This window comes from Echeneis naucrates, chromosome 3 (assembly GCF_900963305.1).
Source record: "Echeneis naucrates chromosome 3, fEcheNa1.1, whole genome shotgun sequence".
Lineage (NCBI taxonomy): Eukaryota > Metazoa > Chordata > Actinopteri > Carangiformes > Echeneidae > Echeneis > Echeneis naucrates.
This window is the reverse complement of record NC_042513.1, coordinates 22394163-22419013: the sequence shown is the minus strand read 5'-3', so window position 1 is coordinate 22419013 and position 24851 is coordinate 22394163. Positions and strand designations below refer to the sequence as shown.

General features: G+C 41.2%; 2 protein-coding genes across 4 annotated transcripts; both read right to left on the bottom strand.

Moving 5' to 3' along the window:
• Positions 1 to 551: 551 nt before the first annotated feature.
• Positions 552 to 19126, bottom strand: esrp2 (epithelial splicing regulatory protein 2). 3 transcript variants are annotated; one of them, XM_029497924.1, is made up of 16 exons: positions 19011 to 19126; positions 18604 to 18756; positions 17891 to 18019; positions 12039 to 12152; positions 11562 to 11676; positions 11323 to 11418; positions 11029 to 11083; positions 10412 to 10522; positions 9330 to 9462; positions 8955 to 8997; positions 7499 to 7800; positions 6620 to 6853; positions 6041 to 6239; positions 4593 to 4797; positions 4260 to 4458; positions 1687 to 1848 (listed from the first exon to the last, which is right to left on the bottom strand). In XM_029497924.1, the coding sequence occupies exons 2-16, from the start codon at positions 18733 to 18735 to the stop codon at positions 1687 to 1689; spliced, it is 2229 nt and encodes a 742-aa protein (XP_029353784.1). In that variant the 5' UTR covers positions 18736 to 18756; positions 19011 to 19126. The 3 variants fall into 3 exon arrangements, with proteins under 3 accessions (XP_029353785.1, XP_029353784.1, XP_029353786.1); XM_029497926.1 differs by lacking the exon at positions 19011 to 19126 and adding an exon at positions 3121 to 3221 and having other exon boundaries at positions 1712 to 1848; positions 18604 to 18735; XM_029497925.1 differs by lacking the exon at positions 19011 to 19126 and having other exon boundaries at positions 552 to 1848; positions 18604 to 18735.
• A 2538-nt stretch (positions 19127 to 21664) lies between these two features.
• On the bottom strand, positions 21665 to 24834 carry LOC115041002 (leukotriene B4 receptor 1). The gene has a single exon (XM_029498234.1). The coding sequence runs from the start codon at positions 23718 to 23720 to the stop codon at positions 22635 to 22637; it is 1086 nt and encodes a 361-aa protein (XP_029354094.1). The 5' UTR covers positions 23721 to 24834; the 3' UTR covers positions 21665 to 22634.
• Between the last annotated feature and the right edge of the window lie 17 nt (positions 24835 to 24851).

Genomic DNA, 24851 nt, shown 5'->3' with positions numbered 1-24851 from the left:
CACAGACGATCGGGGTCCGTCAACAACTTTGAGAAAATATTCTAATAAAAACTGACGCAGCCAAAAAATAAATCATCTTTTCTTTTTGGCACATATAAATCTACATCTCCTCCAGAGCTGTTATATTTAAACAAAGTTTGACTCCCTCTGACGATGTGTGCGTATGTGGAAAGACACAGATCTATCGTACAGAAGCAGTGATGTCAGATGACACAGCCGGCCTTTGAGGTAGAAAAATATTTTGTTGCCTTCGTATTTAATTGCTGTAACATGACGACACAGGAGACATTTAGTTTCAGAGCGACTGACACCTGGTTCATCTGTCGGGTATTTCTCAGCAGACAGGAAACTTCATCTTCATCTCTGCTCGTCACCTGTATCATTATTGAACGTTAGTCTTTGCTGAGAATCACTGCACATTCAATCCTGCATGATACATCTGTTCAAGAAAAGAAGAAAATCTATTTTCTTTTTACAGGTGGAGAACATTTATTGTTGGTTTTATTGACGCTTTAAAACGTCCCTTTAAATAAGACAAAATGAAACACGGATCATTGTCAACATTTTTATCGTTTACATTCTTATCTAATTTACACAGAGCTAAGTTCATGCAGGTCTCAAACCCGCAAAAAAGAAATATCTCCTCTGCCACCAGAGGTTGACCAAGCCCTGTCTGAGCCAGTATTGCACTCTGGGTAATGTAGGCATAGTGAAGAGGAGGGAGAAAAAAAAAAAAAAAAAAAAAAGACAGCTGTCAGCAGGTCCGACACAGAAAACTCATGCAAATTTACACAGTACTTCGGTCTTAAGTAGGAATTAAAGATGCTACAGACTGATCGTTATAAATAGTCTGGAAACAAAAAACAGGAGAGACTGTACAGCAGCTAAAGTTGATCATTATAAAAGGCCTCAGGATACGTCTCTGTCCTGCTGGATTTAATAACTAAACATCCACTTTTGTAAAGAACTGGGAATAATAAAAAAAATAGAATTAAATCGTCTTGCTGCTCGGACAAGCAGCTCCTTGACTCTGATTGGAGCACAAACTAATCTGTAGTGCTTGGAAAATGTCTCGATGTGAAGACGTGTCGTACATAAATGGTTTAGACAGAAAAAATGAGCTTCTTTATAATTAAATTACTTGGTAGAGTGACACAACTGTGATCTGCTGTAGTTTTAATTGTCAAGCCCTGCAGCTCAAGGTTGAGAAGTCACTCCTCCTTTCAGTAGTATGGCTTCTTTCACTTTTTCCAATGGCACCACTGGAGACCATGAACTTAACAAACGTTGTGCATGCACAAGAGTTAACACAAAGGATCATAAGCTATGACAAACCAAAGTATAGTGGTCAAGAGTGAAAATTCAGAAATGTACAGAGAAGATCATGAGTAGAAGTGGTTTGTACAGCCTCAAGCATTCCAGGATGATTTCTACAGTTTTCTAACTAGACAGAGCGCCCAATTTGTCCACATCTCCCTCTTTCAACCAGCTTTTGCACGAGGTGCAAACACACAGTGATGTTATTCCGCCAAAAAGCATCAACTGAGGCTTCGATGACTTCAGCTGCTTCACCTGTGGATGTTCAGACTCCCACAGCTTCAGTCTCTGTAATGTAGCACTGGGATGGACTGGATCTGGTTCACCGTTGCGGAGACGCTGAGGAGCGAGGTTAGGTTGAGCTAGTGGTCAGTTACAGAGGACCAAGTGGACCTGCTGGCCGTAGAAGGGGTGGTTGGAGCGCTCGGCTACGGCCCGTCTGGCGATCTCCTCGCTGGGGAAGGTGATCAGGGCCTCGCCGCTGCACTGGCCACTGAAGTTGTACAAAATGAGAACGGAGTCTGGCTGCAGCTGCAGAAAATGGAGAGAGAGAGAGAGAGAGAGAGAAAAAAAAACAAGCATGAAGAAAGAAATGCGACTTGTGTTCATGTCCCCGCAGCATGAAAACACCACCAGGGGGAGCACACCAAGCTGAGGAGCAGAGATGCCTCTGGGACATTACGCTCATCAAACCGGTCCAGTTAGGTCAGAAGAACAAAGATGAACTGGTAGAGAAGTACATGCTGTTCTCAGATTGGTTAGTTCTGCATGCAGACAAGCGTGTCGCATTTGATGCAACAAGGGTTTCCTTCACATGGAGACATGAAACAACACACTGATCACAGAAAGATGACGAGATCTGCCGTCATTGTTAGAGAATCACAGGTTAGCGTGACAGAGAGAGAGAGAAAATGTATTTGCAGTCGAGGCAGGTCCTGATTCAGAAGCCTTTTTCATGCAGTGCTGGATCAGGGGCAGCTAGTTCCATCCTGAACTTCTGTCAGACACCGTCATGTTCAGTGAGAGTTTGGGGAAGTAAAGCATGGATGGATTTTACAGAAAACTGCTGTTGGGCTAACACGTACATTTTGTGTTTTAATTGTTGAAGGTTTGTTAAACAGCACTGTTTTCTGCAGAGGATGGTGATCCGTCTCTGCTGCAGAGCAAATGGAAACCTGCCTAAGAGCTCCTCTTCTTATTCAACATACAAAACGTTTGCATGTGTTGTCGCTGTGCCAAAGAGGCTTTAATGTAAAATATATATATATATATAAAAAAAAACTTGGCTAACTCTGCCTAACTCTGTGACTGCAGCTCTGACCTACAAAGTCACCTTCATATGTGTGATTGGTAACATTTCCTAAATTCTGTGCACCATGTCCAGCATAATAAAACTTCTCCAGAAACACATAAAGAACCCAGACTCAGGAAAGACTGGCGTTATGAAGCAGGTTTGTTGGGAAGCAGCAGAACGACATGCCGGGTCTGGAGCTCAGAACCTGGATGGCTAGATTGGGCATTCCTACAATTTTTCTGATGTGTGAAAGTGCATTGTGGGCAATGTTGCAGTGCTTTGATATTATAAGCAGGCAACATTTCTGTGCTTCAGAAGCAACACTGTTCAGTCCCACTCATTCTCCACGGTGGGCCCGTTAATTCTGGGAGGAGGACTTCAGCTCATTTTGGCCCACTCAGTTCAATCAATTTATCTCCAAATGCTGAGTATTCAGTTTAGACACTGCTGAGCTCTAGGAGATGCCCTTTCTGTCCACTCCGGTTCTCTGGTCTGGAGGCTCCTCTTACCTTGGGCCGAGTCCCTAAAGACAGAGCCATTCTTTGGGCTGAATCAGACTCCTGGCCTGTTCGTTCATCTGAACCACGCCGCTGTACTCGTCAGGGGCGTACTACAGATAGCATGATAGTGAACAGTCAGGGCGGGAAGGCTTCCACATTGATTCACACATGACAGCACACAGTTGTAGGCACAAAAAAAGATGCTATCTCAGAAACACAAAGACAGCAAACGAGAGACACAAGCACACTCAGTAGATTCTGGCTGAACAAGCTTCAGCCGCACCGCAACGACAGACTTGGTATGGGATTGTGTGGTAGAGTACATCAGCTGGTGTGGGAACATTTTTCTCACCATGTGAAAGAGAACAAAAAAAAAAAAAAACCCAAACAACACAACACACACTTCATTCACAATAGAGCTTCTGCAGTTCAGCCAGCAGTCAGGACACACAAACCAGCATTTATCCTTCAGCTAAATCTCCAGTGTTCAACACACAAAAAGGATGTGAATTAACCAACTAAAATAACCCCACCCACCCTCTGCTAAATGACATAAGCCAAGAAGACCAGACATAAATCCAAGATCTGAACCACAACACAGCCCCTCCACCTCTAGCCCCACCCTTCTCCCTCCCAGACTTGCTGAACTGTGTCGAGCCACACCTGTCAGGGTTCGTACCTGCTTTAGAGGACTCCACCTTATTTGGGCTGGCAGTGGGGGAAAAAAATGGGAAGGGAGGGGGGAGCACAAGTGCACACATGTCCCTTAACTGAAGAGTTCAGTGGTGTGATTTTGCAATAAAAACCAGTAACAGAAATGTGCTCAATGGTGTAACAGCTAGTGACTTCGTCATGTCTTCATGGTATCAGGCTCATCACCAACAAAATAACAACACACATTGATCATTGTTAACGCCTTTAAACAGCTATGACGATGATGGCGGTTTGAATCCCATGAATGGTTTCCGCAACTTACTGTCACATGGCACTGGGTAAATGATAAATAGAAATACAAAGTAAATGCAAATGTTGCATCACCATAAAAAAAAAAAAAAAAAAAACCCTGCCATGACACAAACCTCCATACAAGCACACAGCAAAGCACTTCATGAAGCCTGCGCCTTCACCTCAGCACCACACGCACTGACCTGGTATCCCTGGAAGAAGCTGAGGACGTCCTTCACTCCGGTGTTGTAGGGCAGACCCTGCATCCTGACCAGGGCGCCGGGTTGGGCCAGCACGGAAGAGGCGGCGGCTGCAGCAGGGTGGGACTGGGCTGCCACTGCGGCTGCCATTGCTCCTGGTGGAGCTGCAAAGTAGCTGACCGTGGAGGGGGAAACTGGGGGGCTGCAGAGAGAGCAGAAAAGTCAGAGCAAGGTTAATTAAAAGGCAGAGGAACAACTGAACAAACCCAAGGAGAGGAGCGGTGGTTGGAAATGACATATTTATATTTTATATTTAGCTGCTGATGTCGCACTAACCTGGGGTAGTAGGCTGTGTAGTTCATGTTCATATTCATGTACAGGTGAGGTTGAGGGGGGTAGTAGGCCAGAGTGTGAGCAGGGCTGTGTGCGGTGGCCTGATGAGGTCTAGGAGCAGCCAGCAGGGGGGGCTGATAGAGGGCTGCCTCAGAGAGAATGGCAGGTGGGGTGGGGAAGGCAGTGTAGGCCGTGGGGGGGGACAGACCTACAGGAAGAGACAGAGCGACTATATATATAAAAGATCACTTTGCGTTTTGTGTCATTTGAGCATGTTGCTCAGCATTCATGTACACATTGCTTTTTAGAAAAGAGAAGTGAATGAATAGCTTCAACTTGCCATGTGGGGATTTCAACATGTGTCTTGAGTTACTAAGGAAACAAGGAAATCTTGAGAAACAAACCAGTTTTGTTTTGACCAGGAAGTGTAAAGAAGAGAAAAGGGGCCGTCTTTGGGTTCTAGACTGTTGGTCACATAAAACCAAAACCTTAGACTGTAAAGTTTCATTATTTACATACAGAGTCAGATTGTGAACACAACGCCAAATGCAGCACACAACCCTTATTTTGAACTTACAATGATGCATTTCAAAATAATATTCTGCAAAAGAAGAAGATGATCGAATGTACGTTTAGCTGCATCAAGGTCACAGCAAGGAAGCTGCCAATTCGGACTGGCAGGAATGACAACCAAAGCACCAGCAATAAAAAAATTTGTTCTTTTAAACTAGGTAGACTTCAGAGGACGATTTCCAGTCTGACCTATTTACTTACAAACGACCTTATAAAGTAAACACACAAAGGTGGTCTGAATGTATTTATATGTAAACAGCCAGTGTCGGCAGGAAGCTGTGGGCAGCTGTGGTATCCCTCAGTGAGAACTGGAAAACATGGTGACACAAAACACTGCTGACCTTGTGCAGACTCAAGGGTTTCCAGGTCAGTGAGGTTGGAATGGAATAAGAAATGTCCTTAAATCTAAATTTTGAAGAATACAGGTGTAACTACAGGCAACCATTTAAATACATCTAAGATAAATATGTTATTCAGTAACAATTACAGAGAAACAAAAGGAATATTTGAATGTGATGTTGTGCGGCTGCCAATCCCAATCTATTCTCCCGCACTAAATCAGATATGAGCCTTGACTGAGCAAAGTGCAGTTAGAGTTATATTCGGTCCAGTTGTAACGGGCTTCAGAAGATAACAGACGTTATTACTAACGAAAGCAGCTGATATTCAGAAACAGGCAGGTATAACTGTGTAAACTCAAACACTTGAGGCTGATGGAAATGTGATTTGTTTAGTGGATATTTGATTAAAAAAGAAAAAAACACTTCTGGATAAGTGTGTCAAAGTGATAAAGCTGGATGACTGCGACATAAAAGGACGAACACAGCTCTGTACAAGTGCAGCTGAAAATTCTGTTCGATGTGGCTGAGTTCACTCACAGGGCAGTTTGCAGGGTGGGGGGGAGAGTCCGCTGCGGTTCAGGGTTCCTCCCATCAGTACGATGCTCATCTCCTCCGTGGAGCACTGGAACACCTCAACATATCTGTCCTTCATCGTCTTTTTATGGCACTTCTGGGCCACCAAAAATGCTTTTTCTGGTGACTTCATTTGGATGAAGGCATCACCAGAGGGCCGACCCTGCATGGAGGAGTTAGGAACAAAATAATAATTAAAAAAAAAAAAAAAAAAAAAAAAAAGGTCTGCATTGCAAATCTACCAACGGAAATCAAGAGGATGTGCAACAGTTAGGCCAAAGTAACTCACTAGATTTGAGTAATGTGGCTTAAGATTATCCCCACAATGAGATTTCAAATACATACAAACAAAAACATTAAATATAATAATTATGGACAAAAGAAAAGCATAATAGTCAGCTAGTCAGCGCCTTTCCACATTTTAATTTACAGTTTACTGTTTTTTTTTTTTTCTTCTTGTAATCGGATAATATCCTGATGAAATTCTTGACCGTGACAGTTCGACTGACAGCTTTAGATTTTCTGAGAGCCAGCCAGTCTGACCTGCTGGTTGAGGACCATGTGAACTCCATGGGGTTTAATGTCAACGGTGTGCTCGCCCATGAACTCCAGGATGTCTTCGATGCCAGCGGTGTATGGCAGACCGCGCAGGCGTACACAGTCTCGAGTGCTGCTGGTTGCTGGAAGGAAGGGAGGCGTTGAGAGGACCGGGACGGGCACGATGGGAGAGGGAGGCAGCGTAGGGATAAGAGGTGTGGACATATAGCGGTTCAGGACCTACAGAATACAAAAAAAAAAAAAAAAAAAAGGAAAGACAAACGTTGGTTGCATTCTTCTGCAAATTTCAAAAATATCCACCAATTACTAAACTTTTGAAATGAAGACAAACCAGACAAAAAAGTTGCACTTTCCGGATGGGCAAACTGCACCAAGAGCTGATTCATTGGATGTCACTTAATTTTTAAAAAACTTCTGCATGTTCTCATGACATCATTCTTTATAAACCTTTCTGACAGGGGAAGTAGATGTTAAAGACCTCAGACTATGTTGAGTCACAAATTCACACAGAAAAAAGGGAGATTTTCTTTGACTGTGTACTGATGACAAAACAGCTTTCTCATGAACTCCATATGCAAAAAGAGGAAATGTATGGATTTGCCAGTTTATGTATTACACAGTATTTTTATTCTTGCCAGGAAAAAACTGTAACACCGTGTTCATATTTTCTATTAAAAAAAGAAAGCCCTCCAGTTCCTCTCTTTGTGTTGCCAACAGAAACAGAAACAACTCAACACCACTGACCAGTGAATCGAAATCAAAATGTTTTGTTCAAAGGAAACACACGTCATGACATCTGTTTTGAATTCTGTGATGCAGTACATCGGTAGATTTCTCTCCCGCTCATACAGAAGGAGAATTTACCTGTTGCACTTCAGCTGCGGTGCTCCGAAACAGCTCAATGTACCGCTTCCCCAGGATCTGCTTGTGCTTCTTCAGGGCGTTCTGGGCGTATTCCTCACAGGAGAAGAGCACAAAGGCATCGCCGGTGGGACGGCCATCAGGATACTTGACAAAGAGTAGGCCTTCTCCACCATCTGTAACTGGACTCTCAGGACCAAGGAAGGACAGGACCTCCTGGGGTGTGGCGGTGAATGGCAGCCCCCGCATACGGATAATCACCTGGTTCTCTTTGGACAGGAACTGAGCCACCTCATTTGATGTACCTGGAGTCAGATGACGACAGCCACGATTGAACAACTTCAGCTACCAGGAAAAATAATAGCATCCCAGTTTCACGGTGTTCATTAACAGGAGAGGTTTGTATATGTATTTAATGTTGTTGTTCATGACTAAACTGCACCGCACCTGCTACCTGCAGCTGACACGGATCAAATCCTCCAGGATATCATTTTCATACTGCAGTCAATACACTAAATTTACTCAGCAGTGATGTGTGTAATTCTAGTCCTTATCCTATCTCAAAGTTAACATTGCACTACACGCTGGTGCCATTAAACCAGGACAACCATTATACAGCTTTCTTTGATAGCTTTGGAAGCATATAAAACCATTAAAGTTCAGGGGATTATATGTTACTGCACAGTTGGAGAACCATTTACCAACAAGTTAAACATAATTACGACAAACTATACAGTTTGTATTACCCATTGATTTTTACGTTTACTGTTTTTTGATTGATAAATGTAGCTCTGTTTTGTCTGCTTGAACTATTTGCTTAAAGTCCAATGTGCTGTCAATCTCTATTGATCTTAATTCATCTGAGTAAAGTCCAGAGTGAGACTGGCCGCCACTGTAAGTAATATCTGCGTTTCTTTGTCTGCTATCTCCACTCCGTGTTACTGCTGGATGCTGCTCTATAGTTCAGAGGCCTTCGTCTATGGTTTTGTCTCTTCACACCATCTTTGTATCAGCACTGAGCTGGTCCTTTCACTGGACGGCAGCTCTCTCTCCCTCAAGGGAGTAGAGTTTGAGGCTGAATGGCACAAGTGAGCTGCCGTTAGCCAAGAGTGAAATTTCTCTCCAACTGGCCTCTGAGGGGTTGGGCAGGGGATGAGGAGGGAACGAGGGTAAGCGAGGAAGGTTCCTCACAAAGCGCCTTTCATTAGTCTAAGATAAGCTGCTGGAGAGTCACTGGGAAGAGGCAGAAAACATAGGTATATGAGATCCCTTCTCTTACAGTCACCAAAGTGCTGCTCTTTTGCAGACATGGGAGGCTTTTGTTTTTCCTCAAAGATGCTGCAAAGCCATGAAACTGAAGGCTACGACACCAGAACAGAAAGCCTTTTAGAAAGAGTCTCCATAAAAACAAGCTCAGAAGAGAAGAAGGGGGAAAAAAAAAAAAAATCTGAAATCTGACCTCCGGCAATTTTCAGGAATTCTTCTCCCGTGGCTTTGTAAACCTGAGAAGACAGGAGGAGGAAAACCTCATCAAACCATTTAACTTACCAGCATTGAGAAAATGAGGTGATAGATGAGGTGAGGTGATAGAAACACACAGTTTAAAAGTTTTAAAGTTTTAAAATCAGGTTTAAAAGAGATACTGAGCTAAAGGTAGTTTCCCCCCCCCCCTCAGGTAAATTGCCACAGAAGGCGTTACATAAAACAAATAAAATAAAAACTAGAAAATCTTTCTATTTAGAAGTACAGCTGCGATACTTTTTTTTTTTTAAACACAAAAAGTAAAACTTCACTTTACAGCCATGTGAACTAAAAAGTAAATGCCGACTCTCACCTCAATGTAGCGGCTGCCCATGTGGTGCTTGTGGCGCTCCAGGGCCAGGTCCCTGTGCTCTGAGTTGATGAAACGAACTAAGGCCTCACCGTTCCTCCTGCCCTGGGCATTAAGACACAGGGCCACGCCGCCCCTGAAAGACCGACACACAAATACAGGAATAAATATGAACAGAGGTAATGATATGGAGCCACGGCCAGAGATGAACTCTCAGAAAGAGGTTGTTGATGGTGTTCTTGTTGACGTTGGGGTTTACAGTGATACCAAAGGTGTGGAAGAACATATCAATTAGTTGGAAATGCTAGCCAGTGTAATTTCAGAGCCAGGGAAGTCATGTCACCATGCTTCGAGTTTTTATCTCGTGCTTGACTGACTGCTGGCTCCATCTAGATATTTAATGTGCAAACATAAGGAGTGGTAGTTTATCTACCTCTTGGCTAATAAGCTAATTTTGTGATTTTAACAAAATAAATAAACATAATACAAACGCAATGGCTTCAAATTACCAGAGCTGCACCTGAGGGTATTTACACAGTATAGATCTGCAACTGAAAACTTACTAATAAACCTATAAGGCATCTCCTCTCATGGTGTGTCCGCTATTTTCTGTTTATCCATCCATTAGCTGCACAGCTCATCATTTAACATGTAAATTTTCTTCTAACATATATATATATATCTTAAGTTCGCATAGCAGGTTTGTCTTTAGCCCAGGAGGAGGTCAGAGTAGCTAGAGGAAACCCATGCAGGCACTGACAGACCTTGAAAACTCTGCTCCCAAAGACCCCAATTAGCCGACAGGGTCTTACCTAGAACCTACTTGCTGTGACATGACAGCACATTTCACTGGACCACTGTGCTGCTCACTTTTCTATCTCATCACTGAGATTTTTCTCATCATGAGAATTTTGGCCCACTGTACAAAAAGTGTCTTTAAATCCAGGATATTAGCATTTAACACTGACATCAAAGGAATCCACAGGACATGGTGAATGTGGTAAAAAAAAAAAGCAAAAGAAATAACATGCCATAACTTCCAATGATCACTTGTTCTGGAAAGATGCTCATTAAGTCCAACATACTTTGCAATATTGAGGCCTTTGAAGAAGCGAGCAATGTCTTGATCTGATGACTGCCACGGGAGCCCCCGTGCTCTGATCACTGTCTCACTGTCCACCGGCTCCGTCTTACTGCTGCACAGGACACAAAACAAATGGATGACCTTCTGACAGCGATGGCAAAAGGAGACAACAAGGAGACTTAAACAAAAAGGCATACAGATGGAACTGTTTTATCATATACTTTAGCTTTCTGAGAATAAAACCACCATCACTGCTGTTAAACTTGAACAAACCATCCACCCATTAAAGGCCACTCACACAAAGTGCAAAACACAGTTACACACTCCTATGATTACGTGTCAGGGGGTTGTCAAGGTGGTAAGCTTTTAGCTGTCTGAGAACAGCAGGATTTGGTACTCTGCTATGAGATAGCCAGGTAAGCACTTGATGGCAAAGTTAGGACAGTTTTAATGACACACTTGCAGTTTCCTTGTTGCTGCAATCAATCTTAAGAGCCCCTTAGTCGTATTCAGGTCTGCAGTCTGAACATAGCTGGAGGCCAGTTGTCAGTCTTTAAGCAACACTGCCGGCATAGAGTTGTTGTAGCAATGCACACAATGTGTCTGGTCCATACGTACCATGTGCCGGAGTCAAATTTGTACTTCACTGTTTCAACACAGGAGAACTTGTGATCTAAAAAGATACAGAAAATAAATTTGCATTAAAAATATCGAAATGCGCTGTCACTCTTTTTTTTTTTCTCCACTCACACACACTTAGCTTAACCTTTGAGCATGTTGCGATTCTGTTGTAACACCCAAACCCACAGGAGACTAACTGATTCAAGTTTGATTTATTAGCACATCAGAAGGCATCTTACGACCTTAAACACGTCATGAGATGATAGGCATTCATCTCTGGCAGTTACTTACTGTGAGGCTCAGCCAGCATGCAGAGCGTCAGCTGCACCATGCTCCTCACCTCCCTCATCCCCATCATCTCCTCCGACACTGCAGGAAGACCAACATCTGCATTCACAGTTCAGGAAGTTGCCCTACTTTCAGCTGCCATTTTGCCCACGTACTACATCGAAAACTTGAATTAAAAAAAAAAAAAAAAAAGAAAAGAAAGAAGAAGAAGTAAAGTCTATAAAAGAACAAATAAAGGATACATTCCAACATGGAGGTGAGGGTGAGCTTCTGCACTTGGCCAGCATTCGGGCAGCATTTGTGAAACTCTTTTCTCACGTCCACAAATGAAAAGAAACATTCAGGTAGGACTAAATTCTGCAATAAAAGAAAAAGAAGGGAGATTATTTCAAGATGCATTACGTTGGCAATGATACAAAGAAAATATCAAGGAGGGGAAAAAAAAAGAAAAAAAAAAGAGATGTGGCAAAAAGTGATTATACAGTTGAAAAAATATGCATCTTCTGACATCATCTCGAGTTGTAGGCAGTACCACAAAAAGGAGGAAGATAGACTGCCCCATATTTGTTACTTCAGAATATGTGATGTGAGTGACCACAAGGAGTTAGAAACCACCAGTCTGAAACTTGACATTTCAAGACCAGGATTTCTCAGAAATGAACCAACTATGCATGTTTAAAGTTTCCTGTGTATTTTGGGGAAACGGTGGGAAACATTACCTTTTTGGATGCTTCGGGGTGGAGAGCCTGTCGGATAACAAGGGGACTGTTGACACAAAGTGTGCAAGAGCTCCTGCCGAGGCATTTCACTTCTGATGACACTGACTGCTGGAACTGTAATAATAAAACAGCAGAGAAAAGACAATTCAAGATGGACTTTACGATAAGCATTTTTCAGAATCAAAGAGAGACTGTCAATATCCAACCTGAACATACCTTACATATTTAAACATGTTTAAAGAGTGAAAAACAAGAGGTAATGAGTTCTGGATTATTTCATTCCCATCAAAACACTCACTAAATGTTAACATACAGGACAGATATGGTTCACTATCGGTTGTCCAAAGCCCATCAACTACGTGAAAGTAGGCCGAGAAGTGAGGGTGGTGTTGTGTTTGACATTTGACTGTGTTTGTGTCTCATTAGGAATGAAGGCTGTCTAACAGGTTTTAGCGTTTGCCTAGTGAGAAAGGGAGCATTTCAGAAGAGTGATCACAACACCAGCTTCCCGGGCCAACAGTTATAGGAAGGCCAGAGAAAAACAAACCATACAAGTCTAACCTGCCTGTTGCGGCTAAAATCCGAAATACCAGCAACTCCCACATATGTCCATGTTTATTTATAACTACCACCTTAAATGAGCACCATGGCTGGTGTTGTGTCAACCTGATGTTGGCAACGTTTATCTGTCAATACAGGCCATCCCTTAAACACACCGAGAACACACTGAGGCTGATGACATCTTTGATGCCAAGTTTAAATACATTTTTAATGAGAAGAGCTGTGTTGAACTGACTGACAACAGGTGATGAGCTTATTACCTTAAAACTCAGTCATAGCTGATGAATGATGGAGTACAGCATCCATGAAGATGACCACCACACCTTGCATAGACATTACTTTTTACTTTGACAATGATCTAACAACCTCAGCCACCTTTCTTTCTGCCATCTCAATCCAGCAGCAGCCACAGCAGTTAATTTCACGTGCTATTTGGGGAGGATATGTGGACTATAAAGAAGATGTGTCATATCTCTTACAGTTACATATACGGAGTCATGCCAACATAAATGCTGTATTTACTTGCTGCTCAGTTTCACAATTCAAGGCAGAGCCTGACTGAAAGTTGTAGCTTGTTCCTCCCACTATAATGACCCATCAACGTCACCACTGTAGGAGTCACATCTGACCTGCATGAGTCCACCTTAAACTCAGTGATTTTCAAATGGCCACTGGCGATATATGACAGATCTTCAGACAGTGAGAGAGTATTAGAGGCTCGTGTTGGGGCACGTCCCTCAACAGCCAGAGAGAAATACAGGGTTATTTGGCAACGCCAGCCAGCTGCTGACTTGGGAACAACTCCTCAGGGTTGGATTAAAGGGGGGTTTAGGGGCGGCTGGTCAAAAACATGAAAGAGTATTGGGTTTTCACAGAGGGCACATGACCACGAGTAAACCTTTGGCAGGTACCTGGGCCTCCAGAGCCCTTTAGCTGTTGAAAGCCCCAGTAAAGTACCACACATTACAACAAGGTGAACATGAATAGTAGTAAAGCTGGTCCTTGGATAAACACAGAGCTGATATTGCACAAAAGGACCACGACTGAAAACCTGAATCACTTTAGATTACAGGCTGGTTCAATAAGCTTCACACACAAGTCTAAAAGGTCAGTAGATAAATTTTGGTAAAACAATCACATGCTCAACTCTGAGTGTAGCCACAATATCATTATTAACAAAGGTTGGCCATTTTATTAAACAATGTGCAGATCTATGCATCTCTGCTTGATTTTGGTGCTTTTTAGCCGTATAGCAGAAAATAACTGAATTAGTTCTGTTGGGCTGTACTGCTAAAATCAACGTCACCTGCAGCCAGTTTACACTGCTTAAATGAACGTAGTGTCCTAACCACAGTATGAACACCGCTTCAAAAGTACACACGACATTAGAGGCCTGTCGACAATGAGAATTATCACAGACTGGCTCTGCAAATGAATTATGTTATTCAATACAAAAAAAATCTCACCTAATCTATTGACTGTACACATTCAGTTTTCTGCTCTTGCAGCTGCCTTTATCGAAAAGCTCACAAAACAAATGAACAAATCAGGAATATTATCTGACACCACCGAATACCTGAAGCCCAAACTATGATGAGCCTGTGCTCTGTCGGTTCTATAGTCGTTCTGCACCACAACTTCATGTTTACAGTAATAACAGCTAATGCTTTCTGATAGCTGTCCCTTAGGTTCCACCTTGGCAAATTCCTAAAGGTGGATGATAAAGAGAAAAGCAAATGTTACAGAAGAGGTAGTGACCCACCCTTTCATTTTTTCCCATGTGTAAGAAAACAGTGAAACGGAGAACAAATAAAGCTGAACACAAAACAAATTTAACAATGACATCAGATAACTATAGACAACAGGTTACAGAGCCAAGCTCACTGACAGCAAGAGCAAAATAAGTATAAATGCTACGACCTTAAATGGTTTCCACTTCCTTTTTTGTAATGTGGATGTAAAGCATGTCAACAAAAATCATTTCATTCATTCATTAAAATTCTGCACTGGTTGAATATTTTTAGGATCTCAGCGATACAGTCCAGAGATTATTGTCATGGTACACTTTTTACTGCAATCAACAATCGGCTGATCAATACCAGTTCTAATGCAATAACCTTTGTTGAACTTCCTGCATCTCATAAAAAAAAGAAACTTTTGTTTTAGCTCAATTCAAAGTCATCTATTGTTTCTCCAGAATATTTTTAGAACTCATGAGTATTATTTGAAAAGGGTTTCCTAAACTCTACCCTCAAAGGTATTTGCACAGATGAGGGGGATGAACAGAAAGAACTTTGAACAAGGTCCTATCGGGATTTTCTCTCCGGCGTAGCTGGACTGATTGTGTGCAGAGGTAAGGGAGGGCGGTGTTGGCTCAAACAAACTCCGATAAGAGGAGCAGGGAGTGTCAGGGCAGTCCCTGTGGCAACTGCTTAAGGCACCTGAAGTTAAATACACACCACCACTGCAGTGCATTGTGACACATTCAATCTTGTAACACTGCTAAAGTTAGAGACAGAGCCAAACCAATGAGAAGAATGTTTTGTTCTGCTAATGCATTGGCATTTTCATGGCGCACTGTTGGATAACTAGCATTTTTTTCCGATTGTACATAATCTTAAATCCTTATCAGGGCCAGACATGAAAATAACCTATTGCAAATGCATTTTCAAGATCCCTGCTGTACTCCACTGTTCCCATTACTTTTTGGGTGCAGGGAGATGCAATGACTGTAACAACAGGCCCAAAAGTCAACATCAGCATTCTTTAAAAGCTTCCTCTCAAGCAGTAATGATGACATTTAATCATCTGAAAATTTTGACACACCCAGGAGCGACAAAAGAGTTGACGACGTGCCAGAATAACTAAATCATTACATGTTTGAGTTCATATAAATCCAGGTGATTTATGTGTCACCTCTCCATATTTTTGCCAGTGTTAATAGCCAGATTATGTGACTCATCCTTGGATGAGATCCATCATGTTAGCCATGTCACGGTATGACAATCTTGCAAGTAAACAACAACAAAAACAAATACCAGTAACCTAACCTAAAGTCAAAACCAGTAGTCAGCTTTTCTGTTGTCTAAGACGGTTGAAAAATGATTACCAGAAAAACAACAACAAAGTGTGTGAGGTCTCAAAGTCACATGTAACCCCCTACAGGCTGTGGCATGCTGTCAGAGTCCCAGACGAGAGCCAAGCCTGAACAGTCAATAACAGCTACAGACCTACAAGTAAACCATCCATCAGCCAACTCCCAGGAACCACACTAAACTGCAGGTATGCTGTGTACACACAATAATGTGGTAAAAGTGTCACAGCTAGGTATAAAACATACATGTCCGAAAAACATGACATCATGTATTATACACACATTTAAGTCTAAGATGCACTCACATGTTAATGTGTTTCTGTGTCTTTTATGGAAAAAAAAAAAAAAAAAGAGGTCCTTGGATTTCATTGCACTATAACGCCATCCAATTATATATAGAATATTATATAGAATAATATATAGAAATAGAAATAGAAGTTGTAGGGCAGCTCTTTCCAACCACAGCTCCCAATGTAGTGTATGCTCTTCAGGGTACATGGAAAAGCAGGTGGGCTGGGACCAATGATATGCTTGTGTCCAATTCTACACCTTGGATTTATGTTATTTACAGTATTTCATAAATATGTAGTGTGATCAGTTTGTGTGGAAAGGAAAATCATAATGCAAAACACATTGCTAAGGTCCCAAACGGGCAAATTATGAACTGAGCGAGAGATAAAAACACTGAGGCGGTTTCCTTCTCACAAATATTAGCAGCATGTAGCAAAACTACAGAAAATCAACTATGGTCGCTTTAAATTCACCATGTAGATTCTATCCGGCAAATGTCATGAAAGAGTAAACGCCCATGCTAACCTCTGCTGCCTTAATAAATCTTTCACCAGAATGACGGACATCCTTGGTGGCATTGAACACGAACATCAATATCTCACGCCCACCAATAAGAAGCAGCTGCTCGTTTCCCTCTAAAGCAATGGGTCACCTCATTTAAAAAAAAAAAAAAAAAAAACCCCAATAACTTCTACTTCTAAAATTCTTTACATTACTTTCTTTACTTCCTTGGATCAACAAGGATAAAGCTAATGTTGGTGTGACCAATTGCAAGAGAAAGTAACCAGTGTGACAAAAGTAGGAAAAAAAAAAAAAAAAAACTAACCCCAAAAAAAAAAAAAAAAAAAAAAAAACCCACAACTGATTGCATGGGTTAATATTTGAAGGTTGAGCACACAAACTACAGCTGAGCTGAAAACCTGACCAGACCTGTGAGACAGAGATGACATCAGAATTTAGAGAAAAGTCAAATGAAATGATCGTTCTTTGGTGTAGAGTAAGACGGTACAATCAAAACCACAACAGCATCGTTCATTCCTACGAAATGACTGCAAAATGGATTTCAATACGCAAGACATATTCTGAATTGATTACCCAACTGAACCAAACATTAACACCATGGCCACACTCTGCTCCAGCATAATAATGAGATGGGGTTTGCTTTTTTTTGTTTTTGTTTTTTTCAGCAACACGAAAGGTCCACCCAACGCTAACAAAGCAATCTTGCAATGGCAGCTAAAAAAAACAAAAAGACAAAAAACATGTTTGGCAACTACACCTTTTTTTTTTTTAAACAAAAAATCTCCTGAAGGGGAGGAACCAAATTCATATTTCAGTATTAACAAGTGTTGCAACCAGCTGCTGAGGGTTAAAAATCTGAAGATGTGAAAAGGTTTCCCTGCTGCCTGGTGCAGACCCAGCGAAACATTCCCCCATCCAGATGTCTGCAAAACACATCAGGCTGAGGCAAGACTGGACCTGCGGCGACTCCTTATCTCCACATGCTCCAGGCTCTGCCCATCCTAGCTCTTGAGCTTCTACAAACTGTCAGCACAGTTCAACTGTCAGGACCAAAGCAACGACATAGCTCAACCAGGTGAAGGGCCCCCCCCTTCCAAAAAAAAAAAAAGGGTAATCAGAGAAACCTCTGCTAACAGTCCTTACACTGACTTACAGCCTAATATTGAAGCTTGTCATATTGCAGCTTGCTGGAGGGGAAGGGGGGGGAGGGGGGCAAGGGAGGAAAGTTTTCTTAGATTAATCAGCCTCTGAATTTCTCACAATATTACCCAACAAGTAATATTTTATGGAGCTGTGCCGGCGGCGCACAGGGGACAGGATTCAAGCCTGTTCGGAGGCCTTAGCAGTGAAAAAGGTTTCGAAGTGATGTACCGGCGGGACTCACCTGTTGCAGGACTTTGTCCAAAGGCTCGGCTTTGACAATGTCATCCAGGGTCAGTCCTGTCTCCTCTTTGCACTGATCTGTCAGCTCCAAAGTGTCTGGCTTGACAAGACATCTGTGAAGCTTTCCAACCTGTAAGGGGATTTAGTGTTTCATGGCACAGAGTATAGCATGAAGAGAAAAAAGAAAAAAAATATGACAAATATATTAGATATCTCCCCACCCCCCTTCCATTACCCCCAATTAAGAAAATAATTAAAAACAATTTACAACATAGTTTCAAACAGCACTTGACAATAAAGCGTTGTTTGTATGATAGAAGCGGACATGCCAAACCAAGAAGGTGTGTTTTCTATCACCATGTGGTGAGATTAACGCTCCTCACCTGCTTCTATCAATATATTATTAGTATTATTAGTATTTATCATTATTGTTATTATAATTCTGGTTGCACACCTGTAAAAAGGAGAGCAAATGGACGGCTGGAGCAGAGCTTTAGCTAGCATTGTAGAAAGGCAGACGGTTTCAGAGAGCACACCATGTTGATTTTTTTATATATATATATATTTTTTTTTTTTTTAAATGTCAAAACTTACTAATGCAACTACAAGTACACACTAAGCCACAAACACTCACTGGGTCATAACAAAACCGTACAACAAATGAAGAAAGAGGAGGAAGAGGAGGAGGAGGGGGGGGGGCAGAAAGGTCCGTACCTTTTTCTCATGTAGATCCACAATTTGCCACACCAAGAGAATTATTTCCCTCTCATCCGAACCCAGTTTACCCCCATTTGCACCAGCTGTTGCCCCAAAGAACACCACCAGAGTATCACTGTGCGAAGCCATCAGGGACCACAAGGGTAAAAACTACAATTAAAGCAAAGATTCAAATAAAAATAACACGAGGGTTCACCTTTTTCCAAGTGATAAGAAGAGCGAACAAAAACAAAAAAAAAAAAAAAAAAGGGGGGGGGGGGGTAGGGAAGATGGGGGCTGGAAATTCAATTGAGACACAGAGACAGGAAATATATCTAAAAAATAAAAAAGTAAAAAGTAAAAAATGAAAGAGGGGAGATCATTTTCAGAGGAGCCACGGCGGAGTTTGCGGTCAGAGACTCTACCTGATGCGGTACTTGAGTGTGTTATATCCAGAGTTACTGGTTTAACTGGTAAAGAAGGGTGGAAATCCGTGTTTCTTTTCTTTCACACGAACTCCATAACAAGCTCCGGGTTTTGGTGTGTGTTTTTTTTTTTTTTTTTTTTTTTTTTCCTCTCTCTCTCTCCGAGTTACCTGTGTGGCTCGGCCTCGCGGAGCCAGCGACGGCTCCCATTGGCTGTTTTGCAAAGGTGAGGGCGGGACCGTGAGGTCATTACTGTTACGTCATTGGTCAGATTTTCTTGAACCAGGAAGTGGTATGACAAAAAAAAAAAAAAAAAAAAAATCCATGAGGCACAGGCGTGAGGGTTTGTGTTCTCAAAGGTCCTGATTGGTTTTTGTGTTAAATGTTTTATTTTTAAAATGTGGCTCAGGAGTTTAGAAAGACTGAGTTTAACTTTGAAAAGAATTAGTCATCAGTCCTCCCAGTTGTCCCCGGTGTGTGCTAGTGTTTCATACATTTTTGAATATGTATCCTCAGACACTTGAAAACATTAAAACTAAGTTATTATAGCTTGTTTTTTAACTATGAGACATATACACAATGTGTACACGCAGCTGGATCAACATTTTGGAGCACATGCACAGATTTTGCAATTATAATGTTTAACAAATGGAGAACTAGAGACTTTTGTTGAGAGTTGTGCGCCTGTGTGAGGGATGGTCAACATTCACCAACTGTTTGAAAGTGTAAACCTTGTATTGTTGCTGTTTTTGCATCACTAGAAATAGTTTACCCAAAAAGTGCATCTACTTGGAAACGTTTCTATCTAGGTTTGTTCAAGCTAAAGCAGCCTCAGTTAACAGGCGAAAAGGTATTTGGTGAGGAACTGAGGAAGAAAAACAAAAAAAAAAAAAAACAGACTGAGGTCTTCACATAATGGAAAGGAGACTCTCATATGTCATTTGATTATTTATGTTTTCAACTTAAGAGCCTTCTTCGTACTGGGCCATAACTGTAACAGCTTGATGTGATGCATAAACATCATCTGGTCACACATGTGAAAACACTCATGCTTTGCTTTTGTCCAAGAGCAGGTTTCACTGTGAGGTGAAATGCTGCACCTCCAAAGAGAACAATACACATATATAGAGTTTTTAATCACCCCACAGGTCCTTGCTGGCCTGGTGGAGTTTTCATTAGTCTTTGGCTCGGTTCCCAGAATTCCATGTTTTGTTGCTCCTGACACTCCCGGCTCTGCTCGCCATGGGCCAGCAAACTGCAGTGAATGCCGGGCTTTTTGTCTGTTCATCACCTTTCACTTGGTTAAATCCCCCAATCTTGAGAGTAAATCCCAGTGTCTCCTTCCTTATGTGAAAATCGTTCTTTCCAGCCGAACCAGTCTGATTGGTTGGGGGCCTCAAAGGGAATCATTTAAGATGATGCAGTAGACATTTAAAGACAATCAGCAAGGAACATTTACCTTTCTGACATCACATTGTAGGCATGCTTCTACATGTTGTCTGTCTGACAGTAAAATGACAAGTCTTTCCTTGAACAGGTGTAATTGGCTGAAAAATTGCACAAGTGAGAAGGCAATCTGAATAAGTCACAACCACACCCAGAAAGTCACTTTTCTTGGTTTCATGTGGTAACTTAGTTTCTTATGATTTGTGGAGAAAAACAATGAGTTACGCTTCTCATATAAGTTCCTGTATTCCTGTGTTAATCTTTCAGCTGAGATTTCGGAGAGAACTCTATTAATTTTTCACAGGAAATGAAAAAATAGGGGATTGCTGATTCAGCAGGATTATGGCGAGGCAGGTACTGATGAGGATGGTATCGACTGGATTTAACGTCTGTTAAACTCACGTCAGAGGGGTAGGTCCTGTGCTTACAAGACCTGTCAGATATGGTGCCATCCAAAGCAGCCAAGACAATGTATTAATTAACTGAAATAATACTTACATATTTAAGGAACACACTGATAATGAAAGGCAGCAGGTACACAAGGAGGATTCGTCACAGTTTACACTGTCTCAAATAAACACCATTTCCTCATTTTTTGTGAAAAAGCCTCATGTGTTATAAAGGTGGCCTTGTTCGTTTTTGCTTTTTGTTTAGGGAAATTTTTTTCTTTTGTCATACCTTTTGAATTTTCCATCCTCCAACAATCCAAATAATGCTAACTCACCTATTATCAAGGAAGTGATGATCTCTATTACATTGTGTTTATTTTGTAAAAAATTCAAAGGCACAACATGTAAATGCAAATCCACAAGCAAATTATTAATATGAAATGATAATTATTTCAAATTATTTTATGAAAACCTCCCTCTATTTTAAAATCTACTATAAGTTAGAATAGCATATATAATTGCTGTATTGTGATATGCACTTTTAAATGCAACTGCCTAGACAAAAATAATATATTAGTTGAAATTTCATAATATAATGTAACTTAATATTAGTATGGCTTTGTGTATTAAATTAATACATATACATAATGTATATGTTTTATTTACAAACTTATGAATTGGCTCTTTGGACGTTTATACTGTCGGCTCCCTCTATTTTCCACTTCATAGGTGCATCAATTTAAGTTTTAGAAATCTTGGTTTTAGCATTAACAACACAACCCTTTCATATGTTCAAAATATAACTTTCAATGAACAAGTTTATTACTGCTCTTGTTATTGTTATGATTACTGCTGATCATAATAATAATAATAATAAAAAACCCACACTGAAATGATTACATGCTGTCACTGCCATCTACTGACAGTCTCACATGGTGACGATCTTTAGCAAAAGATTTACCTGAAACGTCCTGAGTTAAAAAAAAAAATCCTATAAATAAAATGAACTCTCTCGACTTTGACTTTATACATTCAACAGAGTAAATTTGATTGTGACAAAACATTAAGACATGATTCCGCTTTTTGCATCTCACCAAAAAGGAAGAGGCAGTTTTTCATTTTGCAATCTTTTCATCAGGAGGAAGTTGAAAGCATGACTGTTGTCTGTAGGTCCTTATGGGCACAATTCGTTCCCAGTTTGTTACAAGTAAAAAAACACTTCCATAATATTTGTATTTTTTTTGGGAATCTTCAAGAAATATATAAAAAAAATAATATCTTTGATTTTTTTAATAGTTCTAAAAATGGTGTTACTGCTCCCAAAGTTCAAAACTCTTCATCACCAAAGCTACTGTCATAGTGATATATTTCTATATGTTAAAAGTACAGATACGTGTCAGCCAGAAGGTACAGCACTCGCTGAGGACCCACTTCACTTTGTCAAATTGCTTTCCCACATTTGGAGGACAACAACATTGATTGAGATAATGCAATTTCTCTGATATCAGAAACTGGAGACAACTCCGATTTGTGTACATATTTACTTTAAGTATGGTATTTCAATAATAATTATATAATTCTATGTACATCACAGCATATTTATAAATATATATTCACAATTAAAAAAACATGTAAAAGCCATAATTTACAGAGTTGGACAAGTACTGCTCTGATAAATTGACATCCAGTTATTCTGTTTTTTCAGTCAAGATGTCCTTCATTACAATATACATACAGCATACATATAAACATTTGCACACCATAGACATTATACTTTGCATTTTTAAGATCAGGATTGATTATTTTCACACATTTTTAACAAGATGTCCATTTGGTCTTTTGACTCCGACACACAGTGAGAGCTGTTGGTTTGGATGCTTTGTCTCTTGGACACAAAGGACACTTCCCTGTTGCCTTCCCCGGGAGACGTGCTGGAGATGTGTTGGAATAACTTCTGGATCCCAGTGTCACGTAGGGAACTTCTGAAGGAGCGAGCTGCAAACATGTAGAGGATGGGGTTGACAGTGCTGCTGATGAAGACCATGGCTCCAGCGATGAAGGTCATGGTGCTCCTAACACCCTCCAGAGTCTCTGCTGTATCGGCATAGGAGGGCTGAATGGCCAGGATGATGAGCGAAAGGAAATTTCCCATGTGATGAGGTGTCCAACAAATGGCAAACACAATCACTATGCTGGCAATAAGAACAGTGGACTTGCGCTTAGACTTAAAGGTCATCTGAGTAATCCGGCTGCAAAGGCAGCCATAGCAGATGACGAGGATAGAGAACGGCAGTATGTAGCCCACCAATGTCTCCAGCAGCACACACACCAGCTCCTGGGCCACAGATGAGTACTCACGGTACAGACAGTGCTCCTCACCTGAATCCTCCCCGACAGTCTGAGTTGGGATAACAGGTATGCTGAACAAAAAAGCTGCACTCCACAAAGCCAGCAGTACTTTATTCAGAGCCTTTTTCCTCTTCCAGTCAGCTGAAGCAAAAGGATGCCGCACAGCCACAAAACGTTCCACGCTCATGAGGGTGATGAGGAACACACTGCTATACATACAGGCATTGATCATGAACACCATAGCTTTGCAGGAGGCCTCTCCAAACACCCAGGAACGAGCCAGAGAGTAGATCCACAGAGGCAGGGTGATAAGGACAAGCAGGTCCGCAACCGCCAGGTGCAGGATGAGCACCACAGTGTGGGAACGCTGCTTGACGTATCTCAGGATGGTCCAGATCACCAGAAGGTTCCCCGGGGCTCCTATCAGAAAGGAAAGACCCAGGATCACACAAGCAATTGCTGTCCCGCCGTCGAACTCCTCAGGGGCCATTTCTTCTGAAGAAGACGGGTCAGCTGAGAGGTTCATACTGCGAGTGTATGTGCTGACAGTGGTGTCTGCATGAAACGAAAACCAAAGTGCTGTACAAGCAACTCTCAACTTCCCTTAAAAAATAGACTGCACAGGAACAGGGTTTCCTCACAGTCCGATTTGAGACAAAGAGAGGTGATTCATGCATGCATGATATGTCAATTTTTTATGTTAGGTCACCAGTTAGCGCAAAAAAGTGCTTGGATAAGTCTTTCAAATAAGCAAAATATGTATACACATATGTATCGATGGATACACACACACGCACATGCATTAGTCCCTTGTTCAAAATGACGTTGAGCTTGAAATAAAACGCCCATAGGCGTAGTTTTGCAGTTGTAAACTATGTTTTCTAGTCTTGTAGTGGTAAATATAACCAGATTACAATACATAGTATATAAGTCCACAATCCAGAAGTTGTTTGTAAATACAGCTCAAAAGACAGCATGCCCTGCTCAAATTAGGGTCAAAACGATGTTAGACCAGTATTGGAATCCAAATCAACCATCATAAATCTTCATGCAAAATAATACAAGTGTGTCACAGACATTTGGATAAGTAAACAACTAAAGACATTGTCTCACGGGAGAGATAACACATAAATACAGTGAACGAAGATGTGCTTTGTAAGCATGCAGTGTACAGAGACAGAGCAGAAAACTATGTATGTATAACACCCAACTGCTCAAGGGCCACATATAAGTCCCCAAAGAGACACTAACAGTGACGTTTAAATACGATTTTAACCCTGTTTTTTGCAATGGTATTAGCAGTGGTCTTTAAACAGGAGTATTTAAACACTCACTGAAGTAATGCTGCTGTGTACTGTGTCCACCATTGAAAGTGAACAATTTATTTTCTTTATATTAATCAAGGAAGTGACTACTTACCAACAAACAGCATTTATTGAATGTTTTTGTAAACATACTGAAGTTCTCTCGACAATGTGTGCAATCTTTATCAACGGTGTACATTTACAGTTTCTTAATTCTAAAATGTTTGACTAATCGTCAAAATACTTTTAATACTAAAAGTATTTATACTAAGATCACAAGAAATGAGTCTTTGTGTTAAGTAAGCTTAAAGTTCCAATATCGTTTAAACAGTACTTGTGTGGACTTCACTTAA